At 51.6% G+C, this 12,351-nt stretch overlaps 1 protein-coding gene across 2 annotated transcripts in view; it reads left to right on the forward strand.

Moving 5' to 3' along the window:
- The window catches only part of PTH1R (parathyroid hormone 1 receptor), an 81,711-nt gene that overhangs the window by 32,068 nt on the left and 37,292 nt on the right, over positions 1-12,351 (forward strand). Inside the window, exon 2 of one of the 2 annotated variants that reach the window (XM_057367836.1) lies at positions 3,661-3,766. The exons of the other annotated variant lie outside the window; for it this stretch is intronic. Within the exon in view, the coding sequence (XP_057223819.1) occupies positions 3,661-3,766 (106 nt within the window). The remainder of the gene's footprint in view (positions 1-3,660; positions 3,767-12,351) is intronic. 2 annotated transcript variants of the gene reach the window in all.

Genomic DNA, 12,351 nt, shown 5'->3' on the forward strand with positions numbered 1-12,351 from the left:
AAAAAAAAAAAACCCAACACACTGGGAGGAGGGGAGTGGATAATTAAGCAAGAGGAGCAGGTGGGATTTGATTGAAAAACCAGGAGGAACCTCCATCCCCTTTCCAGGTGCTCCCGGTATGGGATTGTAGGAATGGAAGGAAAAGCTACCCCGTCCCCTCCACCCCTTGGAATAAAGTTATTMCTCGGATAAACCGAATGCTGAGCAGCTCAGCACAGGAATTTCTGCTGAGGAAATTTCAGGAAGGCTCACTTAAAGGGATTTGCAGGCAGCTTTTAGGGGGATTAAGAGCTGCAGGGACAGGATAACCTCGACCTCTTCCTCCAGAACAGCTGGATTTGGGAACTGGACCCGTCTGGGACAATTTCTGCCTTCCCTTGGATGCTCCTCTTGCTCCCAGAATTCCCAGGAGCAAAAACTCCTCCTGAAAAATTCTCTCAGAGCTCCTGAGTGGCCAATTAATGGGRAAAAGGGGGTGGGGAAAGGAAAAAATCCCAAATAAGGGCTGATCCAATTTATTTCAGGTGCTGATTTGAGGATGGAATAAATTCCAGCTGCTCTGGGTAGTGAAAYAGCCAGGAATTCCGAGTTAATATCTCTGGTTAGTAAATCCTAYCCTGGATGTTCCCAGTTGGCTTCCAAGACAGGGATTTTTTGGAAAAATAGATGAAATATTTATCCCTTTCTGTTGGTTAATAAGGTTCTGTAGAATGAGGGAGTTTTTGGGATAAAAGGTAAAGGCATGTGGGAAATTGATACAAAAGGAGGGAAATAATGAATGTGGGAATCCTGGGGAATTTTTGGCTGTGGGATTCACTGGGATGAAAATCTCCAATGCTTTTRTCTGTCTTTGATTGTCCTGAGCAGGAAGTGCAGGAATTCCTGCAGTAAACAATGTCAAACTGGAGAAAACTGGGAATATAAATGGGAACTTTGGTGTTCTCAGCATAGCACAGGGGCGCTGTGGCCTTAAAAGAGAGAAAATCCAGGGATATGGAGGAAAAGATCCCTTTTTGGCCAATTTCCTATCACAGCCCAATTCCAGGAGGTGCCAGCTGAGGAAAAGATGTGACACTTGATGGGTGYCACCTCCCAGCTTTGGCTCAGCAGAGGTTTGGGACATTCTTGCCCCTGGAATTTGCACCCAAGCTCCAGATTTTACCAGCTCCTGCAGGATTTGTGCCTTGATAATTTGTCTGATCCTGGTTTGGATCCTGCAGCAGGATTTGCTGGGATTTCAGTCCTTGTTCTTTCCATCTGAGCCWAAAATCCTGCAAGTTAGGGATTCGTTATCCTCCTTTTCCTGAATCCTACAGACAGCTCATCCCAGGACCTCCAACCCYGGTTTTCTGCCATCCCAAGGGATCCAAATCCCCTCCAAAGGAGCGGCTGCTTCACTCGCAGCAGCTCCCACTCCTTCCCAAATCCTGCAGCCCCACCTGGGCACTCCTGGGAGTGAAGATGCTTCTTTTACTTCCTGGGAATCTCCAGATTCCCCAAAACTGGCACAAACCATTCCTAATGGTTTTAGCAAGCCATCCCCCAGCATTTTTTTGATCAGGTGTTGGGATTGTTTTTCCAAGGGAAAACTTTGCCCAGCCAGAGCCAAATGTCTCTGGGATAAGGAAGGAAAATATTCCCAGGGATTCCTTTAACCTTGGACAGCCAGATTGGAAAAGGGAGCAGGGAAGTTGTGCATTAAAATCAGGAGATTCAGGGCAGGAAAATCAGAGGAAAATTAGGAAAATGTGGTGTTAGGAGTTTAAAATTCCACTAGCAGCGGGAAGATCCAAAGGGGCTCCAAAGGTGTCCCTTGATCCCGAATCTGAGTCATTCCYGTGTTGGATAATCCACAATCCTTGGGATTTTTCAGCCCCGTGGAGGCACTGAAATGTCCCCACGAGGGGTTGGCACAGAGGGAATGACAGGTTCTGAAACCCCATCTCCCAGCCCAGTTTTCCCTGGATGTTTAATGGGAATTATCCAGCACCATTCCATAGTTTTCCTAAAAGCCCCTATTTTAATCCATAAATATTTTTCCATTCCCATTTCAACCCCTTTGACCAAGGGGAAACCCCCAAATTCAGATCCTAAATAGAATTCTTTGTCATTTAAACCATTTTTGGGGGAGAGGAGAGAATGTGGGGTGGGTTTTGGTGGATCTTTTTTTTTTTTTTTTAAGGATCAGTCAGATTTAGGAAACTCAACCTGAATTGCGTAGGGGGTTCTGTCTCTGCCCAGCTCCGGGCCCAGCACTTGGAGATTGATCCCTTTYATTCCTGGGAATTAAAAAGTGTTTTCTGTGCATCCCTCCAAGCACAGCCAGAGGAGCAGACTGCTGAGCGTGCTCAGGGTGAATCCCTTGGAATTCCTGGGGTCCCATCCCTCTAAATCCAGCCTAACTCCTGTGGCTTTATACGGCCCCAAATGCCAGCAGGAGCTGCCCCTGAGCTTTCCTGGTCCCAGWCCAAGCTGAAATGAGGGACGGTGCCTTAAACGCGGACAGGCCGAACATCTGGGAAGGGCTGGAACTGTTCCCATTAACGTGGACGCGGTTTGGAAGCGGCTCCCGCTTCTGAAGGGTTTTCAGCCTGGATTCGCTCCAAGGACACAGAAAAGCGACTCCCGTTCGACTCCCGACCCTTTATCAGATTGAACCCCACAGCTGCGGGTTTGCTGCCCTGCTCCTCTCAATGGGAACCCGCTGGGAAACGCAATCCCGGATTATTTTGGGGCAGGGTTTCATTAACCCTCATTATGGCATTTGGAGGGAGGTTTTGCCGGGAGTTAATTGGGCCTCAGCTGGTTCCTGTTCCCAGCTTGGCAAAGGGAATGGATGCAGGAGGAGGGAAGGGGCCTGAATTCGGGATAGGGATGGCTTGGGGAGGGCAGGGAATCAGGGAATGGTTGGGTTGGAAGGGATTTAAGGATGATCCCATTCCCGCCCCTAACATGGCAGGGACACCTCCCACTATCCCAGGCTGCTCCCAGCCCCAATGTCCAGCCTGGCCTTGGACACTGCCAGGGATCCAGGGGCAGCCACRGCTTGTCTGGGAATTCCATCCCAGCCCCTCCCCACTCTCCCCAGGAACAGTTCCTTCCCAATATCCCTGCCCTCTGGCAGTGGGAAGCCATTCCCTGTGTCCTGTCCCTCCATCCCTYGTCCCCAGTCCCTCTCCAGCTCTCCTGGAGCCCCTTCAGGCCCTGCAAGGGGCTCTGAGCTCTCCTGGAGCAGATGGAGGGAGATGCCCCCTCCCCACATTGCTGGGATTCAGGCAGGATTTCATGGATCCTTATGCCAGGGGCATGGAGATCTCTGTGCAGAGGTGATAGCAGCCAATGCTGTAATTCCTTAGAGCAGAGGAGCCCCTGGCGATGAATTATTTATTAGGAATTCTTCCTTCCTGGAGAGCAGCTTCATGCCTGCAATCTGGGACGCTCCATACCAAAATTGCTCCTTCCGTGCATGCTGGTGCACCATGGGAGCAATTCCCTCTTCCTTCCCCACTTCCATGGATGACAATTCCATGGAGGAGCTGCTCCTCGGGATAGCACCGCGGAGCAAACCGGGATCCTCAGGGCGAGGCTGAGGGGGTGACGGACGCACAGGAATCTGGGGAATTGCGGTGTCACCCGTGTGTCCCCCTCCCCTCCCCGCAGGTGGATGCCGACGATGTCATCACCAAGGAGGAGCAGATCTTCCTCCTGCTGAAGGCCAAGGCCAAGTGTGAGCGCCACCTCAAAGCCAAGGTGCCCAAGGTGCACGGTGAGTGTTCCCAAATCCCGGGGCTGCTCCCACCCCACTGGGCCCAGCCCTTCCCTCAGCCCTGCGCGTGGCGCCTGGAGCAGCCGGACAATCCCAAAGTGTTGGGTTTTAGGACAGGCCACAGGGAGGAGGTTGGAAAGCGAAGCTGTCACAAACTCGTTTTTCTGGCCCAAATCCCAAAGGCCGAGGGTTAAAGAGGCTGCAGGAATTGTGCAATTATGGCTCTCGTTGTTATACCCAATGCACAGCAGAGAACAGCCGACCACCAGCTCTCTGGGGATCACAGAATTCCTGGAATGGTTTGGGAAGGACCTTAAAGATCCCATCCCACCCCTACCATGGCAGGGACACCTCCTACTGTCCCAGGCTGCTCCAAGCCAAAATGTTCAACCTGACCTTGGGCACTGCCAGGGATCCAGGGGCAGCCACAGCTTCTCTGGGCACCCTGTGCCAGGGCCTCCCCACCCTCCCAGCCAGGAATTCCTTCCCAATATCCCATCCATCCCTGCCCTCTGGCAGTGGGAAGCCATTCCCTGTGTCCTGTCCCTCATCCCTTTCCCCAGTCCCTCTCCAGATCTCCTGGAGCCCCTTTAGGCCCTGCAAGGGCCTCTGAGCTCTCCCTGGATCCTTCCCTTCTCCAGGTGAGCACCCCCAGCTCTCCCATCCTGGCCCCGTGGGGTCTGCAGCTCTGGGGCCTCCTCTAAACCTGTTCACCGATCCCATTCCCAAAGATCCTTTACAACCAGCGATAAGGGAAACAAACCATCGCTCCAAGACCTTTATCCCTTCACTCTCTCTCTCTCCTKGGAAGGGTCCAGGCCCGGCTGAGCCCTTTTCCTCCCCTTCCTTTTACTTTCAGGCTGAAAAACCCCTCCCAGCTGGAGCTGGAGTGGGGAGGAAGGGGGAAACTCCCTCACGTGGGAGCAGAGTCCTCACTCCCCTTCCCTCACATTCCCAAGGATTCATTCCTGGCCGGTCGAGGGACCCTTCACCCCCTGGGGTGGATGTCCTGTCCCACTTCTCTTTGCCCCCCAAGAAATTGGGACAATGTGGAACATTTGTGCACCCCAGCTCTCTCTTCCCTCAGGGAGCGCTGTGGGAAAACCTAGAGAGGGAAGGAAAGGCCCCAAACCCGGCTTTGCCACCTGGCTCCTGCTGGAAGGAGCCGTAAAATCGCAGCTTCCCTTTGATTCCCAGCCTCCTGTTTTCCATCAGCAAACCTCAAGCCACATCCTGTGCTGCTCCTTTGTCCCCTCACCCCGTGCCCAATTAACACCTCGTTAACGAGCACGTGGGTAAAGGCATTTCCTGCTGCTCTCTCACCCCACCTGGCCCTGCTCCTGCCCCACTTTTCCAGCTTTCCTTAGGCAGCTTTTGGGATTGATCTGCCTCCATTGTGGGTGGGGATGGGGATGGGATTGACAGATGGATTTTGGGATCTTTCCCATGGGCAAAGGGAACRAATCCCAGGGATTTGGGACCGGTTCAAGACCCGGATCTGGGGCTGGAACAGAAAAATTCCAAGGTGTGGAGGTTTCATCCCATGGACACAAATCCTGCCTTTGGGAAAAGTTCTGCTGAGCTCCTCAGGCTCCCTKCTCCATCCCATACAGCAAATACAATCCCAAATAGTCTGAGAGGAGGAATCTCCTGGATTTCAAGGCTTTAAAGTCTCYGAGCAATCATTAGTGGGAGGTAATTAGATCCAATTAACCTGCACTGAAAGGCAGAATGAATTCCCGCTTACCCTTTCCCAAGGAATGTCTTTTTTAGGATTTAACCCTCTGAAATTCCCTCTAGGAATTCCCAAACAAGGCTGGGAATTGCCAGACCATCCCTGAGATGGAGTTTGTGCTCCCAGCAGAGGGTTTTCAATATGGAAGAGTTCTTCCCACGTGGCAGAGGAGCTGCCATCCTTGGATTTTGAGATTTCAGCCCTCGGACATGGGAGAAGTGGTTGAATCCAGTCCTTTCCTCCTTGGAATATGTGGGAATTGGGACTTGGTGTCTGCTCTGGTGATCAGGGACATCCAGATCTTGCAGARGGAGGATCTCATCCCTTTAGCTCTTCCCTCACTCCAGATCCCAAAGAAAAACSTGGGAAGCTTTCACACTTAGGATGCTCCAGTCCTATGTGCAGATAGGATTTCAARGAAAAAATTTAGGAGCAACAGTGGGGTTGACTTGGAGCAAAACAAATCCTGGGTGTTGTTTCCATCAGTTTTCCATGTTCCAATCCCTGCTGCGTTTGTCATTCCAAAGAAGGAAAAAGGACAGGCCCATGCCGAGGCGGCATTTTGGGGGAGATCCTCAGGAAAACACATCCCACCGTTATCCAAGGATGAGATTCCTCCAGCTTCTCTTAGGGAGTTTGTGATGAGGGAATAGATCCATATTCAGCTCTGCTGGAAGGAATCTGGAGAGTCAGAATCCCTCTGGGATCATCCTGGAACAACTCCAGTCGAGGGCTGACCCTGCCGACAGCCCTGTGCTGTCCAGAAAGGAGAAAGTTCCTACTCAAAATTCCAGACCCGAGGCAGCAAGGAGCAGCTTGGGACTGGAGGGGGATCTCTCCAGGGAAACTCTTCCCCACAGGAGTCACAGGAAAAGAGCCTTTGACCCCATTCTGGAGAGTGGGAACATGTCCCAGCTGGCAGGGCTGATATTGCAAAGGAAAGTCTTAGGGAGCAAAAAAAAAGGTTAAAATTCTTTGAAATTCCAAACATTTTTCAGCAACTCTTAATGTGTTAAAACTCTAATTTCCCTTTTTTTCCCTCTAAAAGTGTCAAATTTCAGTTTTAGGGGGAGGATGAGTTCCCTCCTCCCCTCCTGGATGGCTCATGGTGATCCTCTGTCCCCCTGGCCACCTGCCAGGTGTCCCTGAGCCCTGGATCCTGATCCATGTGGCTCCCATGTGGATCTGAGCCACTCCAGGAGCTTCCAAAGAGCCCAGTCAGGATTCGTGCGTCATCTCCACCTTTGGCTGAGGCCCCAAGGGCTGGAGACCCAAAATACGAAACCAAAAAAACCCCAAAACCCYTCCCCCACCAGCATTTGGTTTCCTTCTTTTCTCTCCCTTTTTTTTTTCCCTCCCTCCCTTTTTTTTCCCTTAAATTTAGTCTCCAGATGAAAGACTTTGGGAAAGAACAGGAAACCCGAACATTTCTCTTCTCCCTACACAAATATTCCATCCCAGCCCCGCTGGGCAGCTTATGCCACCCCAAAGTTAAACCTGGAAGGGGATGAAGTGAAATCCTGAGCCATCATCGGGATTTTTTTTTATCCACAATTTTTTTTTTTTTTTTTTTAATCCATGAATTAAAAGCTTGTCTTTCCCTGGTTTGGAAAAGGAGATGGGACATTTTGTGGGGAAAGAAGAGGGATTTTTGCACAACCCTGTCATTAGCAAAGGCCGTGGGCAACCCTTTCTCAGAGCCTGAGGTGTTGCAGCTCCAAACTGGGCTGTTTTTTTAATAAATGAGCTCATTTTCCCGGGAAAGGGGTTATTTTTGGTTGGGAATCTGGGTCTGTTTACCTGGATGGTGCATCCCAGTTTGGCTTCATTGTCCCTAAAGGACCCAGACCTAATTCCAGGCTCTCGCCATGCTTGAGGAACCCCAAAAGGGGCTCCTGGTTTCCTTTTTGGAGCCTCCAGCACCATTCCCTGATGCCAGGATCCCCCAGAGCTCGGGATTAGCCTCAGGTGCCTCAGAGATTTAGGCAGAAAAGGCATCCAAAGCCCTGAACACCCCAGCACTGTATAAATCCATATTTTTCCCAGCTATTTCCATCTTCTCCCAGTTTCTGTTCTCTGTCCTTGTGGCTCAACAGCGCAGGTATGGCCTAAATTCCACCAAAAACCAAACCATCCCTTGGGAACATATTCCAAGCAGAGCTTTGGCCTGGAAAAGCTGTCACTGCGCCCATGTTGGGGTCAGCATGGACCTTTGAGGATGGAATTATGGACCAGGAGACCTTTTAGAATGGAATTATGGACCATAATGGATGGAATCCATTTTTCTGGTGGAAATGGATGGAATCCATTATGGATTTTTATGGAATTATGGAGTTTTAGGATGGAATCACGGACCAGGAGATCTTGGAGATTGGAATCACAGGCCATGCTTCTGGAATGAGTGTGAGGGAGTTGAGAGTCATGGATATGAAGTGTGATGGACCTGAAGGAGCTAAACATGAAATGTGGCCTCTGCCTGCCAAGTTTTAGGGCCAAGGGCTTCCAGGCCCACTGAGAAATGTCCATGGAGCAGCCAAACAGGGCTTGGAACTCATGGGAGGAATGATCCTGGGAATTATGAGAGGCATGAGTGGTCCATGGTTTGGATTTGGAAAGGAGCACAGAAAAAGGGTGGGAAATGTTCCCAAGGGTGGCTGAAGGAGTGCTGGTTATCAGCCTGGCTGTAATGGACGCTGTGGCTGCTGTTGCCTCCTCCTGGGGCTGGAGGGGTTTGGAAGGATTGGACCTACTGGGATGAGGAGAGAATGGGGTGTGCCACAGGGGCAGGTCGGGGGTTCCGATGGGATGTCCGAGGTTGTGTTTGTGCCCCTGGGGTGGGAAGGCAGAGGGTGAATGTGAGGAATGGCTGAGCTCGGGAGCTCCAGACCTGTGTCCTGCCAGGAATTGTCTGGTGACATTCCTGGCCTCRTGGCTGGGCTGAGCCAAGACGTGTTGGGGTTTGGAACAGCTCCCAGCCCCTGTGTCCGTCCCGTCCGATGTCCAGTACCTCCAGAGCTGGGCACAGAAGGGGCATTTTCCCCATTAAACATTGGGGTGAAGGCCAGACAGGGACTCTGAACAGTGACAGACAGCACTCCCTCCATCCATGGCCATTTCTGGCAGAAATGAAGAAAAGTCTGGAGCATCACTGTGCCCAGGAAGGGCTAAGAGAGCCAGGGCTGCTCAGCCTCCAAGAGCCCCAGCCCACAGGGACCCTCGGCCCTGGGTGTCCCTGGGTGTCCCTGGGTGCAGGGAGGGCTCCGAACAGCGCCCAGCGATGGCACCGGAGGGACGGGCAGGCACTGAGCCCAAGGAGCTCCCCCTGCACAGAAGGCAGCACTTCTGCCCTGGTCAGGGACCGAGCTGGGACAGAGMCCAGAGAGGGGCTGGAGTGTCCTCTCTGGGATATTCCAGAACTGTCTATGTGTGATCCTGAGCCCTGTGTTCTGGGATGGGCCCCCTGGTTGTGACCCCACTCTTCATCCTCCRTGCTGGAACTGCATCCCCACACAGCCAGGTCAACCCCCCCTTCCCCCAGCCACCCTCACCCTATAGATCCTTACAGCCCCAAATGCAGCCCCTCACCCAGCCCTCAGAGCCAGGTTTGAAATCCATCCACAAGCCCAAACTCAACTGCTGCCCCTCCAAGCCCCCATTCCTCCCCCTTCTTATCCCAAAATTTCTCCTTCTTCTTATCCAAAAATTCCTCTTCCTCTCCATTCCCAAAATGATTCCTCCTCCCCCTTCCTATCCCAAAATTTTTCCTTCCCCTCCCTATCCCGAAATGATTCTTCCCTCTTCCTATCCCAAAATTATTTCTCCCCCTTCCTATCCCAATATTCCTGCCCCTTTCTATGCCAAAATGATTCCTCCCACCTCCCTATCCCAAAATTATTTCTCTCCCTCCCTACCCCAAATGCTGCCTCATTTTCCGGGTGGCTCCTCCCCGGCCSCCTGCAATGCCCCAAATGTCCTTCCCGTAACGGAGTGACCACGATCACACGGCGCGTTCCAGCTGCGGTYTGCCGGGTGCCGGAATGAGCCGGGCTGCTTTCTGTGCCGTGCCCCTGGGTAAACACCTCGGGCCGTGTTTGCGTTTGTGCGGCTGCCAGGGAGCCTCGCACATGGCTGGAATGTGCTCTCCACATGCAGGGTGTCCCATTCCAGCTGGAACGGGGATTGGGGCTGGGGGGAAGGAAARGAGCAGGAAGAGGAAGGAAAAGGGGCAGGAAGGAAGGGACAAYTCTCGGTGCAGCCTGAGCAGGGACAGCTCAAATCGGCCCCTTCTCTCTTTCCCACCAAATCAACCTGTGGGATGCTGCGAATCCCGGCTGGGCTCACGTGGGAGAGCAAAACCAAGGAATAAAATGAGGGATGCACTGGTGACAGCCCTTCCCAAGGTATTCTGGGACTGTCCTTCCTGCCTTCCAAAGGGAAATCCTGCAGCAGGGACGGCAAAGAGAGTGTTTGCTTGTTCCCATCTTGGAATGGCTGCAGTTTCAAGATTCCAGATTCCAGCCCTTCAGGGGTGAAGGATCGATGTCCTGGTAGACAAGGAGCCACCCCAGCCCTGGATCCTGGGAAAGGGGCCAATAGCTCCTGGAGGGATCCCCTGCTTCCCTTCAAGGCTCCTTTCCTTGGGAATATCATCCAGGCGGATTTTCTTGTTCCCATCTTGGAATGGCTGCAAATCCCATGCCCTGAGATCCCAGTCTTCAACGGGGAAGGATTGATCCCAGGGATGTCCTGGTGGACAAGGAGCTGAGCCAGGTGCACAAGGAGCTGAGCCAGGCAATATTTCTGGAGCAGCTCTTGTTTCCCCAAATTATCCCCACAGAAAGCAGCATTGCAGAACTGTCCCACTGCTTCCTTCAGTTTCTAGGGACGATTTTGGGGGCTCAAACTACCCAAAAATAAATAATTGCATGGTCAGCTCTAAGTTTTCCATGTTTACAGCACAACAAGGATGCACCATCCCCGGAATTCTTCGCATTCTTATCTTTTTGGCCAAATATTTCCTCTTAAAAGTGAAAGTTGCCCTTTGCAGTTTGTCCTGAAGCTTTTGGAGAAGTGGAAAATGGGGAAGGCTYTTCTCTCATTTCAGGACACTTTTGGAGGAATATTTTCCTCCCAGAGTTGTTTCTGTGCTGTGCTTATTTCAGTGTTTACCCGAGCGGGTTTATTTTGCCATAATAACTGGTTTTATTTTAAACAAGAGCACTTTGAGGGCTCCATTAAATCTTTATTGACTTTCTTGTCTGCWGAGAAGACCTCAAGGACAGCAACATTTTGTCCTGAGCCAAATTCTGTRGGGCCCTGGGTCAGATTTTGTTTTTTCCCTTTGTCTTTTGTACCTTCCAGAGAAGTGAAAAATTAAAATCAACACTTTTTTCCCAGTGTAAGTTATCCTGCAAATAACAAGCCGGAGGGARGGGTTTTCCCAGTTTCCATGAATAGGAAATGTAATATTTTTTTTCTCCTGGTGTGACTTTAAGCAGAGAAAATGCAATAAATTTTTTGCCTCTTTTTTATCACATGGATGTGTAGGAATTTTAGCTCCTTCCCCTCGCTCCCAGCTGCTGATTTGGAAGAAAGGCTGGGATTTGTCTGGTCCTTTTCCACACTAAATTAGAGATAAGGAATCAACGAGGGAGTGAGGAGCCAGTGTTTTTCATGTCCTAAATGGCAATAAATTGAATTAATCTGTGTCAGCTCCTACCCTACAGGGCACCAGACCAGAGGACTTTAAACAATCCTGAGGTTTTTTTTAATCTTGGGAAACCACATTGGTGAGAAAGGGTAAATTCCTGGGTGGTTAGAGCTTTGATATCCATGAAACTTGCTGAGATCCTGGCCCTGCTTTGGGTTTTGTTCCTGGAGGAGTTTTTTGTGGATAACAGCAAGAGGTTCCTATTCCTTTTGATTCCCAGGTAGCTCCTGGGTCAGACCCTGGATAAATCTTCCAGAGCCGATGGAAGATTGGGAGCAGATTTGGGGCAGATCTGCCGCTTTTAGCATTTTGTTCCCAGTGTTCCACTGCAGCTGGAATTGAATGGATGGGTGAGGTTATCCAGCCCGAAATTCCCTGGGGATACAGAGCTGGGAGCAGCTGAGGCCTTGGGAGTCTGTGGAGCCTTTCAGATGCACCTGGATGGATCGGGGCGATGGGCAGGGAGGAAACTTCTGGAATTCAGCAATGGCAGGAGCAGGTGCTGCATCTGGGGAGAGCATCCCATCGCATCATCCCATCGCATCCCATCCCATCGCATCCCATCCCATCGCATCCCATCGCATCCCATCCCATCCCATCCCATCCCATCCCATCCCATCCCATCCCATCCCATCCCATCCCACCCCTACCATGAGCAGGGACACCTCCCACTGTTCCAAGGTGCTCCAAGCCCCAATGTCCAGCCTGGCCTTGGACATTCCCAGGAATCCAGAGGCAGCCACAGCTGCTCTGGGAATTACATCCCAGCCCCTCCCTACCCTCCCAGCCAGGAATTCCTTCCCAATATTCCACCTAAATCTACTTCTTTCAGCTTAAAGCCATTCCCTGTGTCCTGTCCCTCCATCCCTTGTCCCCAGTCCCTCTCCAGCTCTCCTGTAGCCCCTTTAGGCCATGCAAGGGGCTCTGAGCTCTCCCTGGATCCTTCCCTTCCCCAGGTGAGCACCCCCAGCTCTCCCAGCCTGGCTCCAGAGCAGAGGGGCTCCAGCCCTGGGAGCAGCTCCGTGTTCTCCTCTCCAGGTCCCTATGCTGTTGGGGACTCAGGAACTGGGTACATTTTGTCCTTCTGAGATAAAACCTGGGATAATCTGCACCTTCTGGAGCCGAAATCTGAGCAGCAAT

The sequence above is a fragment of the Malurus melanocephalus genome, unplaced genomic scaffold (assembly GCF_030028575.1).
Source record: "Malurus melanocephalus ecotype Western Australia unplaced genomic scaffold, MMel_1.1 scaffold_86, whole genome shotgun sequence".
NCBI lineage: Eukaryota > Metazoa > Chordata > Aves > Passeriformes > Maluridae > Malurus > Malurus melanocephalus.